A 20,014-nucleotide genomic window follows, 5' to 3' on the forward strand; every position below is an offset into this window, starting at 1 on the left:
CTACCTCACTGAAGCAGGGGGTAGCAATGCTGTTTCCAGTGGGGTGGGGTTAAAAAGAATTTGCAAGTATTAACCATCATTTCATTATGAAAATTGCTGTGGTCAGATTACCCTTCCTATGTAATCCTTACAGATTTATTGTCCCTATTCAGTTTTTTGTCGGACATGGAACTTTATTGCAAATACTTTTACATTTTGTTCATATGAAGATTCAACCTTGTACTGTATTTTTCATAAATAATAGACTCATTAGCATACTGAATACTTGTTTTACTGTGGCTGTTCAGAAATCTAAAAAGTTATTGTCTGTTATACTCAAGTATACAGATGTGCTTTAATGTCAATCTTACATCGTTCAGCTTGCTTACAGTGTTGCTAATTTTAGTTAGGATCCCTAAGGATATAGTGAAAAGCAGGGGAGTCCACACATTCGTAGAGGTTATACTTCTTGTTGTCACTTAAAGGGTGGGTAAAGTTGCCAGGCTCTAGAACAGAGCCCATGAAGCTGAAGGTGCCATATGTGGAGACTGTGTGATCACCAAGTGACAAGATTGCCATATCCATTGCTGGATCTCTCAGGCTACCTAGAAAAAAGATGTAAAGGAGTATTATTGATTACATATTTGTACCATATAATGGGGGAGTTTCACACTTGTGGGCCCCCATATCTTGAGCTCTGTTTACATTTTAAGTTCCTGCATGCTGTCAGCACTCAGTTTCATCACTATGCTTATTCCATTCTTCCATTACTTTGACCGTTTGAAAGTATTTCTTCACATCTCTGCATGGATGTAGATAGATTTAGCATCAAAGCTGAATTACTAAAAAGACTTTTTTGAAGTAAAGGTACTGAATGAATTTGACTTATACAGTAGGTTCAGGAAAATACTGTTTTAATGAAAACCACCTAGAAAGAAATTACCAATTTATGAAAAACATCCAAAATATTCATTTGAGGAACAATATGGCAAAGAATTTGAGCAAGTACAGAGTTAAAAAGAGTAGCATTGTGACTTCGTGGGATTACCCTGTTCACTTGGAAATCAATACAGAGGTTGTACCTCTCTAATCTGGTGCTATGCGGTCTGGTATGTTTGAATCTACCCCCATTAGTTTGTGGATATGCCAGAAGGGCGGCACTGTTAGCAGCGCTGAAGTGCCAAAATCTGTTTGCACTGCAGCCAAGCTAATTAACAGTCCTGTTAGTTTCATATATTCATTTTTACCTGAAAATGAAAGCCAGAAAAGTTTAAAGTTTTGGAAAACTTTGAAACAGTTTACGTTCCAATGTAATGAAGGTGTAAGCATTTTTGGGAAGATGCTTATTGTGCAGGCCAAAGTTTTTCATAAAGAACTAAAGCTAGACTGTAACTGTGAATATTTGCAAGGATGATTACACAAGTTCAAGTGGAGACATGGAATATCAGTACATAGTGTGTGTGGTGAAAAGCATAGTGCTGACATGGAAGCTGCAACAAAGTTTGTGGATGAATTTGCATAGTTAGTGGCAGTGGAAAACTAAGGCCCACAACAAGTGCACAACGCTGCCCTGTATTGACACTGTATGCCACGAAAAATCCTTGCCTAAGATATTGAAGAGTCTCCATCTGATGTAACAATAAAAACCTTGTTTGGAAGCTTTAATAGTTGTATTGTTTCCTGTTTTACGCTTTGTTCTACCTTTGATAATACAGCAATATGTATCTGGAATGAGCTGGCAAGACTAGTTGTTGGGCATGTGTTTACATAGGGGGTTCCCCTTGGAGTCAATTTCTGTTTTCCAGCATTTTCTTTGGTCCAGCAATGGCCAGGATGCCAGATTAAAGAGGTACAACCTGTACCTTGTTTCATTTTCCTTTAAATGAATAATGGCTATGATCATTTTTTAACATCCATACAATTTTCAAACTAAAATATATGGAAAATTTGCTGCCATGTCTTTATCATCTGTTTGTACACCAACATTCACATGAAAAATGCAAGTGTTAACAGTACTGCAGAAAATGTAAATACAGTGTGGATAAGCTGCATAAGAGGGAGTACCTTTAAATAGGTTCATACAGGAAACTGGGACTAGCATAATTGAAACATATATTAGGCACAACAGAGGCCGAAAGAGTCTTATGCATAAATCTGACTTGAATATAGTGTCTGCAAAATACCTTGTCCAACTCCCCATACATTTCCAAAAGTGATGTCACACTTACATTTTAGAAGTCTTTTATCTCTCCTCTGGCCTTGGTATCTGGGGACTGAGTTTGCTTGGTTCCTGAAGCACCATGTGCTTGTACCCACAATAAGCCTAAGTTCATGTAATGCTTTTGAAAGTATGTGGAGGCATTTTTGGGGGGGCAGGTGGATACTGTTGGTGTGATCAATAGAAACTCTTTGAAGTTGGATATGCTTGGAGTTTACAAAGTAAATTCTGTATGATTTCAGCAGATGCAAAATTTATCTTTTACCTGCTGATGGGAAAATAGTCTCATTCCCTCAGTGTGGTGGGGATTAACAATAAATGAAAAATAGAAAAAGTATTTTGAAGTCTGCTGTAGCACTGAATAGAGTACTTCTCGTTAAATACAAAAAAAAAAAAAAAGAAAAGAGAGAATTAGAACTATAGAGGCATTCGATTTACCACCACTGCAGGGTAAGTTAGTTGGTTGGTATGATCATTAAGACTAATATCACCATGTAAACAAGCCCAGCAAGAGCTGATGCCAACCCAAGGGAAGGCTTGGCATATGGTCCTGTTGGGCTGACCAGGAAAGGGGCTTGGGGGCCCATGTGAAAGGAGAAATGACAGAAAAAAATAGTCTATAATATGTATGTTTTACTTATATTTCCTCTCATTTACTTAGATATTTTGATTTTTTTAGATTTCATCTCTCTTCTTCCAGGACCCCAAAGACCTAGGCTCTGGGGATATTTGAACATATGGATAGGATGAGTGAGGAGAAGCTAGCAAAGAGGGTACATATGTAGAATTAGAAAGAACAAGAAGGAAGAGACAGATAATGAGATGGAAGGATAGATGAAAGAAGCTTTGAGTGATTAGGGCCTGAATATGCAAACAGATATAAGGTGTGCATGGACTTGAACAAATTGGAGTAACATACTGCCATTGGGCATGTGAAGTGCTCAAGGGAAATCATGGAAAGGTCAGTGGTGCTTGACTGTGCATGGGGACTCTGGTTTCAGTGCATTATTCATGACAATTTGCAAGTGGGTATGAGAAAATGAGGACATTTTTCTCTGTTCCTGGTGCTTCCTAACTACATGGGAAATAATGAGCAAGTATGGAAAAATGAAAGGAATGAAATGTTGAATAAAGAATGTCCATGTGAGCTTGACTGAAAATTACTCCTCTTGGCAGTGCAATGTCATACTAACCCCTCAACCCTTCAGTCCTTCATATGGATGGAGCTTAGGGCCCTGGCAACTTTGGCACTGTGCCAGCCATACATTAAAAGATCTTAAAGGCATCGAGTTTAAAGAATGTTGATGAACAATAATCAGTATCCACAGTGTATGGTATATAGACAAAAGTCAGAGCTCACAATAAAAGGGTTTATGGAATCCTTCTGACCAGGCACCAAGTGATGGCAAAGGTTAAAAAAATTTATGAAGCTATGAAAATTGATGTGAAGAATGACTTTGCTACTGTCTGACTGAAACAAAGAAAAGACATGACATCAAGTTGTATGTTGCAGGTGAAAATCTGCCTGAAATTAGTGGAAGTGCTAGCAAGTATGTGGATGAATTTGCCGGCATCATGAAAGGTAACCTAAGCACTAGGCAGGGTGGTGCTTCTTTGAATATGCCTGCCTCTAACCACCCTCCCCTGTGGAAAGGAAAAACCAAATCCAGGATGTTAGGAATAAAAGAAAATGCTGACTGTGTTAATGTGGGAAATGCAATTTGGTTTAAGTGTACTTTTGGATAATCAGAGTAATCTAAAGGCTTACGAATTCTTGAATAATTCAGTCTTAAAATTTTGGTAATACTGGGCAAGAAGCGAAGGACCATCTCTGCCAAGATTAGTTCAAATTGACCCTGCAATTTCAAAGGAGGAGACAGAATTGTGAAAAAATATAAGCAGAAAAAATTAATAATTTTGGAAACAGCTGCCATCTTCAAAGGGTGTCAGAGTTACCAGACAAGACTTTGAAAAAAGGGCCAAGAATCACCTTTGCCAAGTTTTGTTCACAGCGGCATAGTTATAGTAAAGGAGATTGATCTATGAAAAGTTGATGGACAGATGATGGCTACTTTTAGTAACAGCAGGCATCTTGGGTTGTGGTCAGGGTCACTGGACATAGTTTTGGAAATAGACTATCTGAGAACAGTCCCTACCAAGTTTGGTTCAGGTTGACTCATTAACTCCTGAGAAGACTGAAATGTGAACCTTTAATGAACAGATGGTGGTTTGCAAAAATTCATACATGGCCTTTGGCCAGACGATCAAGAAAGGTGACCGTCATACGTCATAAAGTGGAAGAGCCCTGAAAATGACTGGGGAAACAGATTTGTTTTCCGGATGTTATTTGTAAAATTGAAAAATTGAAGCAGAAGGCTTATCTAAGTTCAGCAAAGCAATGTGTATTTTATATAACTAGTGTTCATATTGATCTCTGAAAGGTTTACCTGAGGACAGCAAAAGTAGTGCTCATTCTTGCTAACTAACAATGTTGTACAGAACTTGACTATCTAGATGATGGAGAGGTATTTCACAGTTTTCCTTCCCCATAGTATAACCCCATTTAATCCAGCCTATGGGTCAGAGGTTGTTCAGAACCTAAAGATTCATCAAAGAAATACCTTTGTGAGGAAGTAACTCTTTCCATTTCTATCTCTGTTGCTGGTTCCCTTCCTCAAGGGGAGGCCATGGGGGGAAAAAAAGTCCCCATAACTGTTGAACTCCATTACCAGTCCTCAGTATTTACTGACTCACCCTTAACAGACCACTAGCAGATGCTCCTACCTGAAGCTCCAATCTATTACTTTTACCAAATCCTCCTGCCTAATGTTTTTACCTACTACTTGTACCAAATGCTCCAGCCTAAAATTCCTACCTATTACCAATTACTGCTACTCATGGCTGACAAATAAGATGATAGAGACATTACTGAATTCTGCAATTTTTCTCTATGCTGTTTTTTTGTGTAATCAATGAGGGGTTAAAACCTTGTTCATATACGCTATTTAACTATTTAGTTAATGCAATCGTTCCACTAACCACTAAAGCATGGTAGCAGAAGGTTGCTCGCTATGGGCCTGCTTTTATCCAGAGTTTGCCATGTTGATAACATCAACCATTCACTCTAGGGGACAGATCTACTCGACAGTTAAGAATTTCTTGATCAGTGTGGTGCACATCTGTGCTTTTGTTTTTCATCATTCTACGTATGTATCATAAATTTTTCTAATTGTGTAGTGTACTGTATTTTTTGGTCAGATTTATATATGTTTTTATGTATTATTATTGTGTGTGGAGCGAGTTTTATTGCTGTATTTACTGATGAGCCTCCCCTACCCCTTCCTAATTACTGGTGGTGTTTCTCCTTCAAACAGTTGGTTTGTTCTTTTTCTTTTCCTCTGGTTCTCTTTCATGATTTAAAAGCATGGAGTCCATGTAGGGGGTAACACACTAAAGGTAGGGACTAGAACTGAGTTGTTCTTGGTGATAACATTGTTTTGAACCTTCGAGGAGTGCCAACTTGATGACAAAACTTAACTAATCAAGCCTCCATGTTCGTTAATTTTGTTCCCATAGACAAGTTGTTCCCAAAACATGATGCCATGTTATGAGTATATCTTTTTCATAGAAACATTGTTTCTCACAGAGCCAAGTTGCTGGTAGAAACATGTGGGCAAAGGCCCCTATCTCAGTCACAGATATCATTGGCCCATGATATTTTAGGAAATACAGCATCGTTATCCATTGAGAGACGGTCTTCCCAAAGGGCTCAGAAATTTGTTAAGCTCTCAGTGGACAAAAGTTGTTCTTTTGGATGGGAGTTTACTTTGAGGAGTTATTTTCTGGAGCATTTTTAGTTGTGATTACCCTACGGTAAGCATGTGAATACTTTGAGTAATGTATGAAACGAATCATTTAGCTGTTTGGAGTTGAAACAGCTGTGGATGAAGATGTGAATATCCTTCATGTGGTGGCTTTGAGGTAAGGGAATTAGGATTCGAAGGTTAATGAGAAGCGTTTGAGTATGTATGGAAAGTGTTGTTGCTGAAGTAAACACAGGAAATCAATTGAGGAGAAGAACACTTTCAGGCTCAACCAGTCTGCACCTTGTAACTGGTGTACTTTTAGTTGTAGAGCTGAATGTGAGTGAACTAGGCTTTTCCTTCTCCTTCTTGTGGCACTACCTCGCTAATACGGGAAATGGCAAACATATGTGAAAGAAGGAAATATTTAGTTTTGTATTTTTCATCAGACTTTTGTTGCAGGTCTGAAAAATTGTTGTCTAGATTTTTCGCTGTTTTTTTGTAGTGTCTGGAGGACATTAGTAAGTTCCTGTGTTGCTGTAAAATATCCTCATCCTCACTATTGTTAAGTAGGGTCTCTTCAGATTGGGGGAGCCAGTCAGGCCATTCTTTTAATGTTGGCTTGCTTCATCTTTTGTTTGCATTTATATGGATAAAGAATATGATATTGTATTTTATTTTTCATTATGTATGGGGGGTTGGGAAGGGGCACACAGATCCTGTATGACTCACACTGACCTCACCTCTAAAATCACCTCCACTTCACCTCTAATACTAATAGTCAATTCCCTTCCAGTGTCAGGGCCACTTCACCATCATCACCAGCAGTAAATATGCCCCCTACAAAACCAGGTGTGCGTCCAGAACATGCTCAAAAACAAGAGAACACATTGTATCTTAGCAAACGAAGCAGTTTTTAAGTTATTTGGATGCTTGATTCAGATCATAAATATTGTTCAGGAAATTGAACAGAGCTGTTGCACATTAGTAAGGTTATTATGAAAGCAGCTACTAGTTTTCAATGAAACTGGATATTTTGAGAACATAGAGCAGCCAGTAATAATTGGGAGACATTTTATTCGATGCAACATATTTATCTTTTTTTTTTACAGGTAGAGAAAGCTGAGTCATTAAATACCCATGCCATTGTTTTGGGTGGGGGTGAAGCTGACAAGGTTGTTTTATTAATCACCAACGTAAATGACTGAACCAGTTATATATACATGATATACATCTATTTTTCCTTTTCAGGGATTAAAAAGGTTAAAATAATTGTAAGTATATTAGTTATTAGTTCTTAGTAAGTTTATAGCTTCCTCTGTAACTCATGGGAGTGATTAACCCAACCTCTTGGAAAAGCCCTTAACCAAAATCAGTAATTGCAATGTATTCACAATTAAGATCCTGCAGATTGTCTGCACTGGTCCTCCTGCATGTAGTGTACCATTTGAAGCTTGCAACTTATATAATGACTCAAAATCGATACCTGATGAATTTTCAGAGCATTTTGAAACATGATTGAAAGTTTTTAAAATGGTACAGTTTCTTGGATCGGAAATCGTGTTAATATCATCAGTAGGCTGGTTGACAAAGCTGAGAATGAACTAGGTGAGCAACTCAGCGATTGGCTTGCTTGTGACGATGGTTTGCATATGCTCAAAGTGGGCAATAATGTAAACAAATGTGTAAAATTGAAAGACAATAGTGTGCACATAGAGGTCAATTCACACATATCAGTGACGTGTCAGTTCAGTGTCAGTGAAATCAGTGACGCCTATTCACACATAACCGTACGGTTTGAAGTCAGTGATTTTTCGAGATGGCAAAGCTTACAGATATGGAATTGGCAATGGCTGCCATACTTTTGGACGAAGAGGAAGAGCATCAGAGGATGAAAAGGAAGTGGGTACTACATGAGGCTGGAAGAAAAGAGATAGTGAAGGTGAGTTTTTATCATACGGAATTAATTTATGATGGAACTAATTTTTTTTCAAAGTTTTAGAATGTCTGAAAAATGTTTTCAAAAAGAACAATGATTTCGAAACTATTCAGTTAGTCGTTCGGCATTCATTTTTGTTCACAAACCCACACAAGCTATAGGTAAGCCACACACCAAAGCTCGTCCACTGTTTTTGAAGTACCAAAACATATCGTTGACGATGATGATATACAACTTCACTGATACTGAGCGATAAAATATGGTACTGTGCCGCCGGTCGTGTGTGATTGCCTCAGCCAAATTCAAGGTAACGATACCTCTTTTATTACTGTTGACCTGAGCGGACGCCCCACTGACACGTCACCGATGTGTACGAATTGACCTTAAAGCTCCATAATTCAACAGTGATACTTTACTGTGCATTAGATAGTGAAGTCTAAACATCTTTGACAATGATCGATTGCCTAATAGGTCTGTCTATATGATAAAGTTGCAAACATGGGTGACGTTGACAACTATAATGACCCTATCACTCATAGGCCTGAAGCCTAAACGACCTACCATAATGAAGCCTCCTTGTCGAAATTTGTGACGTCATGAAGATTGAGCGAGCAAAGTTCTTATAAAGGTAATAATTAAACAGGCTTCAAAAACGTTTGCCTCTCTTAGGTTAACAGCGATAACGTTTCAGAAATATGATTCTCTCTCAATAGAACAGCATTTGAAGAAAATATCTTTATTAGAAGCATAAAAGAAAGTACTCGTCAATTCACTGCCAAATCATGTTCACAGCACGCTTTATTGTTCATATTTGTTCACGAACAATGGTTGCTATGTTCTGGCCAGACGTACCAACCTTGAGCTACCATATATTGTTCTTATCATACTCACCAGCCACAATGACATCCCGGCCGTGCAGGAACTTGCGGCACCATGCGTGGTCATTGCTCACTACGACAAACACTGGGTTCGCCACCCTGTTAGAGGATAGACATCATTAATGTTTATATCTATCTAGGTTTAATAATAATAATACTCGTAATAAACACTAGAGCTACATTCACACCTCAGCTGTTGCCAGCCATACAACATACATTCGACATCTCGTCCCCTGTACACTGAGAACAAGAGGAGAATCTCACTCTGCCAAAGCATTACATTTGCAGTTTTGCTTGAATTTATATTTGTTTGCTTCAAGCTTAAATATCAGGGTAGCTCTTATCTGAGAGAGGGAATCAAAGCAAGCTCTGGTTTACGTAGGGACTGAAAACAGCTTAAAAATGTTAATATGGCAGACCTTTCGCCAGTCCATAGATGCTTGGCAGTAATGTTCCTAGTTTTACAATACCGTACAGGACACCAGTCGTCTAGATATATATCATTTTGACAGCAATCCATGAAGAAAAATTCTTACTTAGATATTACCTTTGATATTCTTATTTAGTGAAATACAAATGTATATGGTTAACATCTATATTAGTGCACAGCCACGTATGTTTACAGTAGTTACTGTACCCTCTATTGTTTGACCGTATCACAGATCCCTGTTACACAGCTGGATATACCTTGTGCACACTCGCGTCTGCTCAAGTCTTATAGCTCCATTTTTTTTTCTTAATGGCTTACCGAGCATTTTTATACTCACGATCAATATGTTTCACCAAAATACATCAGTTTGCATTTGTCAACTTCGAAGTTTATTTATGTCTCTGACCTCCATCAATTTGTGTACATCACTTTGAATCCTTAGGTAGTATTATTTTGTCTTTTATCTAGGTTTCATTCCTTCGTGTCACGCTGGCAAACTTTAAAATTCAACTGGCGAGTCCCGTTTCCAGATCATCTCGAAACACAATAAAGAATATGGGTCCTTAAACTGAGCCTTGTGGTACCCCAGTCAGCTTTCCCAGCACACATTTAGTTTTCAAGAAAATGTTGGGTTCTTTCCCTTTCTGGGATGGATTTTAGGAATGAATGCATAGTATACACGAATATCACCTTTGATATACAGTAAGATACATAATGTCATGTTTGAAAGGATTTTGTTTTAATATGCTAATGTCTGGAAGCTCGATGTTCTTTCCAGCCATCAGTGGTGCATTTTGGCGAAAATAGAAGATTGAAGACCTACATTGTACTTTTCAGAGACAAGTCTACTTCACTGGGACTGGTCTACACGAAGATAATGACAGAAAATAAACCTACAGAACAGAGGAAAACAGCACCATGGTAAACAGAAAGGATTGCTTGAAGAAAGGTGAGAAGAGGAGAATTTATGTTCCTGCTTTCCGTTGACACATGTAGCGTCATTCAAAAATCTCACACTCTTAAGTAATGATGACGCATATGGGATTATCCAAAATATACAGAAACGCTCACCTATCGGTAACGCTATGTGCGTCATCCGATTTAAAGAAAAAAAATAGTCATTTTGCATCATTTGACGCATCAGAGCAAAAATAATTCATAACCAGAAACAGCGGAGAAAATAAAGAAAACGTGTATTGATATTTATTGTGGCAGTCCAAAAGCTCACTATCACATTATACGTATTATCTCTAATATCATTGTTAACGACTCTCATGACTGTACTGGTTATAACATTATTTTTCATTCAGCCTGACGGGAATGTATAAAAACACTGGTGAGTGTACTGGTGTACCACTGGTGAGTGTATTGGTGTAACACTCATGAGCGTACTGGTGTAACACTGATGAGCGCATTGGTGTACCCCTGGTGAATGTACTGTTGTACCACTGGTGAGTGTACTGGTGTACCACTGATGAGTGTACGGTTTATCATGTGTACCACTAGTGTGTATTGGTGTATTAGTGGTGGGTGTACTGGTGTACCACTGACTGTGGAGGTGGTGTGAGGATGTCTAGCCTAGATCATGTCTGGAGAGCCACAGAAGCTATATGATCGTTGGTAAATTACATAAATACATCTTAAGCTTACATAACACACTAATGAAATGGCAGTTCGTCGTGTTGGAAGGTTTACCACCAACCACAACAAGGACTCTGTGAGCGAGAGATAGAATGATAACTTTACAGGACTATGAGGAAAGATAACTGTCTTCAACAAAACAGTTATCCAGTCACTTACTTTTTTCTGTAGAAATCGAAGGCTCGATTGAAGTACACTTCATCCAGCTGTGTCAGGTTGAATTTCACGTGGATGTAATTGGTGTAGTCTCCCCTCCGGACGTGGACTGTAATGAGCGTCACCTGCTCCCGCTTGTACTTCTTGTTCAGTCGTCTGAGAGCTTGGTTGATGTTGTCTCTGGCCCGCTGCAGCAGCTCCTCCTTGAAGGTGAGCAGGCGACGGATCAGGCCCCTGTGGGCCATGAAGAGGTCTCGGGGGCAGGGGTTGTTATAGACGAAATAAGATCTTTTCAGCAGAGGTTCCGTGACGACACTCTGGGGTGCCCGAGCCCTGGCGTCATTTGCGGCCTTGTACAACATCTTGTAAAGGTTACGGAAGTGGATCCATTTGGGGCCCTTGGGGAAGCAGCTGGGGTCCTGCACTGGTAGCATCATAGTCCTCAAAATGCGGCTCAAAGTCGCGTTCATTTGTTTCTGCATCGAAACCTGCGGGTGATGAAACCCTTGGCCGTATGTCATTTGTGCTCTAGTTATGGACAGATATAGTTTACATGGTGCCCACGTCCCTTCTATCTTTATGAGGCTCCTGCAGCACTCAAGAAGCGGCCATTGGTTGGGATCATAGGTCATAAAGTGTTGTGTATGCATCTTTGTATAGATTGTAGGGCAAGTGAGCAGGAAGTGCTCGGCGTCTTCTTTATGGATGTTGTATTGTGGGTGTACAGGGTCTTGGGATATGCTGAAATGGTGTTTGTAGTGATCAGTAATGTCTAGAGCGTGAGCCGGTGAGTATGACCCGTGTTTCTCTGGAGAGTGTGGTTTCTGACGGTTGTTTTAGGTTGGAGTTTAAGACTGAGTTGGGAGGTCGGTTGTTTAATGCTTATCAGGTTGTTTCAAAGCATATATTTCGTCGCTGATATATTCGTTTGGAGTGAAGGGATCTGTGACTTAGAGAGTGGTTTAGATAAAAGGGGTCTAGTTCTGTTGCATAAAGTTGAGTGCCGAGCGTGTTGAGGTAGGATCGTACCGGGAAACTTTATTTCATTGTGGTGTTGCTGTGTTTGTGGTTGCTAAGGAGTCGGTATTTGTTTGTGAGTGCACTATATTGTTTGGTTTGCAGTTTGGTTATGTTTGCTTTTGTTTGGGCGGAAGACCAGAAGGCGAGACATAGTTTAAAGTTGAGCGGATTCATTTCTTTTTATAGATGATATTGAAGGATTCTTTTTCTTGCCCAAATCTGGTGTTAGTTACAATAGTGTTGTGAAGGCATTTTGTGTTGCTTTTGTGTTGATGATATTGATGTTAGGATCGACTGTCATGTGTGCGTCGTATGTGATGCCTAGAATGGTTGCGTTTTGTCCAGAGGGAGTGAGTGTGCATTCAAGGTGACTAGAGGGTATGAACTGGACTCATGTCTGTCTGGAATTAAGAGAGTGATTGAAGACTTCCATAGGGACTCAGACATTCTGTTCTTGGTGAGCCAGTGTTCCAGTTGTGTAACGTAAGGTGTTGTGATGTGATTGTGAGGTCGTCTGCATACACAAGGACTTCATGTTCATGGTTTACCTGAGGTAACGGGAGGTCGTCCAGGAAGAGATGGAAGAGAAGTGGGGAACTAGTTGCTCCTTGAGGAACGCCATTGTAGAGTTATGAAGTGAAGCCAGTGTGAGTAACTGGCATGGCGGCTGGCTATGAAACTGGTCAATTTTTTTTTTTTTTGTTATAGTTGTGGAGGCAAGTATCAAGTATTTTGTGTATGAGGATGTGTTGGGGGGCAGTGTCAAATGCTTTGTTGATGTGAGTTGCCTGCAGTAGTACGCGGGAGGGAGGTTGTGGTTGGTTGAATCTATCTAGGCTATGTTGTGTGAGGTCATTGTGTAGAGTGTTTGGGTCTGAAGCCATGCTGTGTGGCTGAGAATGGACTGTTTTGTTTGATATTGTGGTGGATCATTTTTTTTTTTTTTTCCTCCTCAGAATTTGGATACTGAGGACAGAAGTGATGCAGGACGGTAGGAGGAAGGATGAGTTGGGTGGTTTGGTGGGTTTTAGGATTTGTATCATGTTGGCAAGTTTCCAGATGTTAGGAGTTTTGTTGTATAGCCAGTAGTTAAAGATATGTGTAATTGCTTGAACTGCAAACCGACCACTTTCTGCCTTTATATACGTATGTACAGTGGTTAAGGTACATGCATGTAAGTTTTAATTAATGAGAAATATCGTAATTATTCTTTTGATATAAATTAATATATATCATAACAATTCATTGATATTTCATAGTGGCTTATTACAGTCACACGTCTATGGTCTTAAGTGGTCAACTCTGTAACACCAACCTGCCAGCTAGGTGGACATGTCCCTTCACATTATATATATCCCAGGAGACTCGGGGTTATCACAGTTTGTGGTCGAAATATTTTCTTCCCACGAGCACAATACTGCCAGAAGCGCACATAGGAAGACACTCCTGAGCTCGTGGCATGTATGTGTCTCCAGCAAAATACATTAATATCGTCGTTAACCCAGCTAACGTATGGCGTTGATACACAGTTGCTTCAAGGCTGTGTAGTTTGGTTATTACGTTGTAACGACGTGGAGGGACGTAATTAGGCAACGTTATGAGGCACCGTTGTGAGGGCGTACTGTCTACCTCATCTGTCACGTCTTATAAGCACTTAGATAACGTTGTTCGGTCACACGTTTGTACGAAGTTTATTTTCAATTTTACTTTGTAACTTTAATTTTTTTTTTTTGTAAAAGAAATCTACTTGATAATATTTGAGCTATGTCACATAAAACTACGAGCAGTTACATACTCATTTGTTACTACAAAAATAAGTACTACTGCATGAGACAGTGTCGTATTGATTTAAATACGGATGCCAGAGGGCTATGATGACTGCAAGAAATTCTAAAATTTTCACCATAATCTTAAAGTCTACTCCGTTCTGTAATCCCCACGTACTGAACATCGTTAACTCTGCTTCCCGTAAGCGGCGTATTTTCTCCCATTTATTTTTGAGTGATGATCTATCATTTCACACGGAAATAATGATAAATGAATTTCCGTACCCCGCCTGCATAGGAACTTACACCGACCACCACCCCAGGCATTACCATAACCTTTACCCCTCCTCCACCAACCACTTTACTTTCTTGTTATCCTTCATAGATTTTTCTTAATACGTAACGACCCTCCCCACCGCCACACAAACTGAATGCGTTGATGTAGTTTCAGATGATGAGGGAACTGGCTGATGTTAATGAAGATGCGGTGGTTACTGTTAGGTGATGGGAGTTGTGGATATTGTTGTTGACTGTAGAAGTTGTAATCGTATATTTTGATTTGGTAGCTGTTGAAGTTGCAGGAATTTATGTAGTGTCATGTAGCGTTTTTGTTGTAGTTGTAGATTTCGATATGGTAGATGTTTGAAGTTGTAGATATTGTTGTTGCAGATCTCTATATAGCTGTTTACATTGTGTTATTAATGTAAATGTTGTTGCTGTTGTAAAATCTGCTCTTGAAGATGTGGATGAGGATCATGTTAAAGAGGTTGAATTTGTTGATGTAGTTGTAGATATACTTGTAAATGTCAATGGGACTGTCGATGAAGGAGTTGTACTTAAAAACGTAGTTGTAAGAGTTGTAGTTGTACCTGTAGATGTAGGTGGCCATTGTTGAAAAAAAATTGTTTTTGTGGATATCGGTGGAGATTTATTAATGTTATCGTAGGCGTTTGTATAGTTGTTGAAGATGTAGATGTGGTTAATGAAAGAGTTGCACTATTAATGTAGATGAAAATGATGTTGTAGACGTAGGCGCTGAAGATGTACTTATCTAAGTAGACGTGGATGAAGTTGTTGGAGTTGTATCTGATATAGATTTATTAAATGAAGATATCGAACTTGGTGATATAGATGTCGATGTGTGAATGTTCATGGAGTTGTAGATAAGGGATGTCTTTGCTCTTGTAGCAGCAGTGTTAGTTCATTCAGATGTATATGTGGTTGTTGTAGCCGTTATAATGTTTGTTTTCTCCCTACACTGCATGGTTTTGAAGCCTTTATCTTCTCGTGTCTTTTCAAACAACCATTGTTTTTAAGGCAGCTTTATTTCACTTTCTGCAGAACTCGTCGATAAATTTGCCAATTCTCGCCTTACTAATATGTCTCTTTTGCCCTCTGTGTATATTCCATGGCTCTGTTGAGGACTTTCGTCTATGACATGAGTCTCTGTCATCAAGAAAAGAGCATCTTGTTTAGGTGGAGCGGTGTTCCAGCACACAGGCTTAGGAGGCAAGGGATACGATCTGTGTGATGCTCTTGTTTCTCGTTCCTCACTCACTTCCTGCCCCAGGAGTCCCTTCTGTCTTGATGAGATCCCCCGCAGCGCTCAGGATAACGGGCACCTCCACCGGGCGGTCGTATAATAATGTTGTGTGGGTCTCTCCACCCTCAACACCACTGGCCTTTGATCTAGTAATCTTGTACGGGAACGATCAACTTAATCTTCCCTTCTCCCTAATGGGTCAGGTCGCACTAACGTATGTTTACCTGGGAGACTCGCTCCATCACTACATCTTTGATAAATCTAAAATACTCACACTTCGCCCTTGATAAGCGCATCTTCACACTCTTGACGTGTCAAGTCAGATGCATCTTCAGTATCTTAGGGTCAAAGGTGATGATGATTCACGGAAAGAATAGGAAGAAACCAAGAGGGCAATTTTGTTTTTCTTCACCAGACGGAGACACGAGAACAATACTGGATTATAGATAACGATGATGATAACAACCACAGGAATTATTATACAGACTGGAATTTTGAGTGAATGTATTTTTTTTTTCCTTTGCTGAGCACTATAGATAAATTCAGACGTACATTTTTCGTGCATATCTCCACTTCAAATATGTCTTCGAACTGGAACTCGAGATTAAAAGTGGTCAAGGTAAAGGTTCACTACCTCTTGAGCACGACGGTACGACTCCTTGAGCACGACAGTACGACTCTGAGCATGACGGTACGACTCCTTGAGCACGACGGTATGACTCTGAGCATGACAGTACGACTCCTTGAGCACGACGATACGACCGACCCTTGGACGCGACGATACGACCGACCCTTGAGCACGATGGCACCACCCTTGGGTACGACGGAACGACGTCTAGATATGATTGTCTGGCCTCTGAACTGACACTTAAGGTCCAGGCCAGAGGTCAGGCCATCACAGCCGAGGAATTACAGACGACAGTGGTTACTCCTCTGGTTGTAAGAACTCAGGTTAATGGTACGTACATTCAGTGTTAGGGTGTCGTTGTTCCTGTTACCAGTCGCTTATGGAGGGTGAGGACTTACCCTGACGCCGAAGAGGTGACGCAGGAGAAACAAACTCACGTACTGGCACAGTTTATTGCCCAGCCGACCCCCTGAGTTCATTATCACGTAGGGCGCCCCGCACTCTGTGGACACAACATTTATTATACACATGTTGCTCATTTATTTGTGGATGCGTTCATATGTATGTCACTTACATGTGTGTGTGTGTGTGTGTGTGTGTGTGTGTGTGTGTGTGTGTGTGTGTGTGTTCGAAGATATTTACCAATTATTTACACTTACGGCGAAGGAGATTTCATTTTTTTCCCTCTTATTTACGCTTACCTCCTCTCAGCTTAACCTTTTCCACAAGTCCGCAACTCTGTTGCCGAAGGAGTTCATTCCCTAATCCTTCCGTTCCCTTCTCTTTCTTAACTGTGCCTTATTGTTCTAAAACTCGCCTTTAGAATGATAAAAATCTGTATCAACGTCTTCAAAACCTTTGAAACATTTTCAACATAGTTATCATATCTTCCCTGAACCTTTCCTCTAGTTTGGCCAGAATTATGACTCATTCTGTATTCGTAACTCGTTCTCATTAGGTCTGGTACCATGCCTGTTGTATTCCTTTATACCATAATGATAATAATTCACAATGTTGGAAGAATGTGTGGAATAATGTACGCGAGGGAGGCATGTTAGGACAGAGGTAAGCGGAGACTCTTCTGGCGTCAGATACAGAAAGATAAATAGAATGATAATACGTGGATATTCAAGTGAGGAGACCAGGATGTTGAGGTCTTTCGTGAACTTGAGAGAGCAGTTTTTCACACTGACCAAAATATGATATGCTTCCTCCACGAGCCTTCTCACGTGATGTTACCTCCCAGCTCTGTTCCTGATCACGACTCTTGTACTCTAGTTCTCCCGATATGGTTCCACTCAAGTTGGTCTTTTGACATTAGCGTCGTTCCTACCCTAATCGCTAATTCTGGTCGACCGAGGACAACCAGTAACATAGGGATGGATTTATCGACATCCCTGTCATGTTGAGGTGAGATTGTACTGGGAGGATATTTGTTTCATTGTGTAGGTGTTGAGTATTTGTGGCTGCTAAGGAGTCAAAGATTGTTCCGAGTGCAAATCACACACTTAAAAATATATCTACGACCCTAAGTCTGTGGCTTACTGAAATGTGTATCACGTATGAAAAATTATGGAGAAAGTAGAACCTACGATGAATTTAAAGTATGAAAACGGAAGGGAAGCAGAATGAACTCAATAAACGATATATCATATTACCTTGCTGGGAAATTGGGTGAACTGTGAGGTTTTCCGGTGCAGGAAAACAAGGGTCAGGAATGACATCCTTCGGTGGTAAAGTTGTCATTTGTTTAAAGTTTTTATTTTTCCGTGCAGCGTTAGCCTTTGTGTTTTGCTGTGAGTTCGGCTTTTTACCTGGGGGTATCGCTGTGTGAGAACCTGGTTGATGTTTGCCAGGTTGTGGGCCCTGCTGCACGCCTGTCTTGGAGACTTTAGAATTAGGATGGTGCTGCAAGGCTAAACTAGAGTCTACTTTACGTTCCTCGACTTGTTTGGTAACTGACTTATGGTTTGGCTCTACATTGGAGAATGTACGGCGTATTATTGTACTTGAATCTTGGCCTTTCTTAAAGTTTTCTACGATGAAAGCCATGAGGTCGTTGACGGCGTTGGACAACGTCTTATACTGCAAAGCAACATCTGCCGCAGAGTTGTTCGTTGACTCACTTCTGGATTCTGTGACTTGGCTGTTGACTAACTGTTTAAACAGGAACGAATAACTGAGGCGTAACTGAGAATATTTGTAGATCGCAGTGATAATCAAGGCTGACACAATGATTAGAAGAACAAATAATTTGTCCATTTTCAGGAGCTTCATGACGATAACTGGGCCCGGGCCGATGATAGCCTAGCCTTGGGAGTGTCTTGAGTGTCGAGAGGTCAGGGTGATGTTGATAATAATAAATCTTGAATTTTTCGGTTTTGGCAATTTGATATTGGTAATTTCACTAAAATGATGTTTTGCTGCCAATTCTTTGGTAAGCGCATACGACTTAATGTGTTTAGGATATAAATATAGGTCCTGTTGATTCCCTGCAGTTAAGATGCGTTCATTTCTACTTTCTCCAACCGGTTATATGCATCAAATACTCTGAACAAAGGGAATCAAATTCTGCTTAACTGCTGTTCCTGTGGCCATTTTTTACCCTCACTCGTAACTTTCTGCATACATCGCATGCTTTTGTTAGCCAGCCTGAAGTTGTTGCTGTACAGAATCACTTTTCAAGATATATATATTTTCATATCTTCATGCTATTGATCTGCTGCAGTACAGATGAAAAAAGAGTTCTACCTGTCTTGTGGTTGAGAAGTTGCCGTGCACCGGTCCTGGCGCCGCCACGGTAGGGAAGACTGAGCTAAGCTATCCCTCGCAAATTGTGAAGAGAGGCTCGTGCAAGGGGATGAACCGGCCAAACGCACACCCGTCCAACGTCTACAAATCAAACTATTTGTACAAGTGTTTTTACCCAAAATGTAAAGGATACCATGTGAATGTATATAAATTATTAACGATCCAGTAAGATATGGCTCTGGTTCTAGAGCAGGCTTAGTAATCTAGACAGCCAACACCACTACGGGTGGGGCAGACTGCGAGTGGGCGTGCAAGCAAGCAACATCACAACGCAGGTTAGGTCCCAGTCAGCATTATGTTCGCTGCACATTGTCAACTGTGTATACATTCTATTGGTTTTAATACTCAGAGCCCGAGAGGAATATCTTGGGTTCTTGTGATACTTCAGATTCCAGACCTTACACATCACTTGTTATTCTTAGTCCCGAATATTTTGTAAGACATTTTGCAGTCAACTGTTTTATGTTAATACTTCGCTATTTGGATTTTGCCTTATATTTGCTTTATTGCCGAGACCTACAACGTAAGAGTCGACATACAAGAGCTCGAGATGTCTCGAGTGAACGTAGTGTCGAGCGAGGATATAGATAGGCACTGGCTTAGAGGGGGAGGAAGGGGGAAGCAAATTTGCTAACATTTATTTAACGATACCCTTTTAATTCTACAATCTGGGAAATACGGTTATAGTGTATTACCGAAGCGGAAAGGATCTTTAAGATTAATGGTTTTGCGGCTCCGACCTCCCCAAAATCTTTGTCTGGTAAACCGGTATCAGATTTTCAAGGACTGGAATGTCTTGGCGTCCTCGGCCGGCAGGCGGTGCTCTGAACCTCATATCCCCCATGGGAGCTACTCTCTCTTCCTCGTCACCCAACGCTCCTGTTACTTCCACGCCCAGAGCTTCCACAATATCTGATGAATCCTCAGCCTCAGGCTCATTCGCCTTTCGTGACAACCCATCGGCGTTCCCGTTCGGCGCCTTGCCTGCCCGGTACTCTATGGTAAAATGAAATTTGGCCAGATCGGCCACCCAGCGCTGCTCTGCCACCCCCTAAGTTTAGCTTACTCTAGATGGGTCAGTGGGTTATTATCCGTCACTACCACAAACTTGTTCCTTATGAGTTAATCTTTGAACATTTCCGTGATTGCCCACTTCAGAGCCAGCAGCTCAATCTTCCTTCTGCTATAGTTCTGCATATTTT

General features: G+C 40.4%; 2 protein-coding genes across 2 annotated transcripts in view; one reads left to right on the plus strand and one right to left on the minus strand.

Moving 5' to 3' along the window:
- AspRS-m (aspartyl-tRNA synthetase, mitochondrial) overlaps nt 1-10,237 on the plus strand; it is a 66,160-nt gene extending 55,923 nt beyond the window's left edge. Inside the window, exon 13 of the mRNA XM_071675036.1 lies at nt 10,085-10,237. Coding sequence (XP_071531137.1) covers nt 10,085-10,125 — 41 coding nt within the window. The 3' untranslated portion in view covers nt 10,126-10,237. The remainder of the gene's footprint in view (nt 1-10,084) is intronic.
- Nucleotides 68-18,859, minus strand: LOC139756051 (galactoside alpha-(1,2)-fucosyltransferase 1-like). Its single transcript, XM_071675037.1, has 5 exons — nt 17,660-18,859; nt 16,400-16,503; nt 11,048-11,532; nt 8,831-8,916; nt 68-584 (listed from the first exon to the last, which is right to left on the minus strand). Exons 1-5 carry the CDS (start codon nt 18,276-18,278, stop codon nt 382-384), a joined length of 1,497 nt encoding a protein of 498 aa, XP_071531138.1. The 5' UTR covers nt 18,279-18,859; the 3' UTR covers nt 68-381.
- Between the last annotated feature and the right edge of the window lie 1,155 nt (nt 18,860-20,014).

Source organism: Panulirus ornatus, chromosome 20 (assembly GCF_036320965.1).
Source record: "Panulirus ornatus isolate Po-2019 chromosome 20, ASM3632096v1, whole genome shotgun sequence".
NCBI classification, from domain to species: domain Eukaryota; kingdom Metazoa; phylum Arthropoda; class Malacostraca; order Decapoda; family Palinuridae; genus Panulirus; species Panulirus ornatus.

Bases quoted from the DNA above. Each gene is read 5' to 3' on its own strand.
- LOC139756051 (XM_071675037.1), bottom strand. From the start codon at position 18,278: ATGAAGCTCCTGAAAATGGACAAATTATTTGTTCTTCTAATCATTGTG. The intron at 11,533-16,399 runs GTAAGTCCTCAC...CATCACCCGCAG, and splicing joins GTCACCTCTTCGGCGTCAGG to GTTTCGATGCAGAAACAAAT. The intron at 8,917-11,047 runs GTAAGTGACTGG...ATCCTCTAACAG, and splicing joins TTCGATTTCTACAGAAAAAA to GGTGGCGAACCCAGTGTTTG.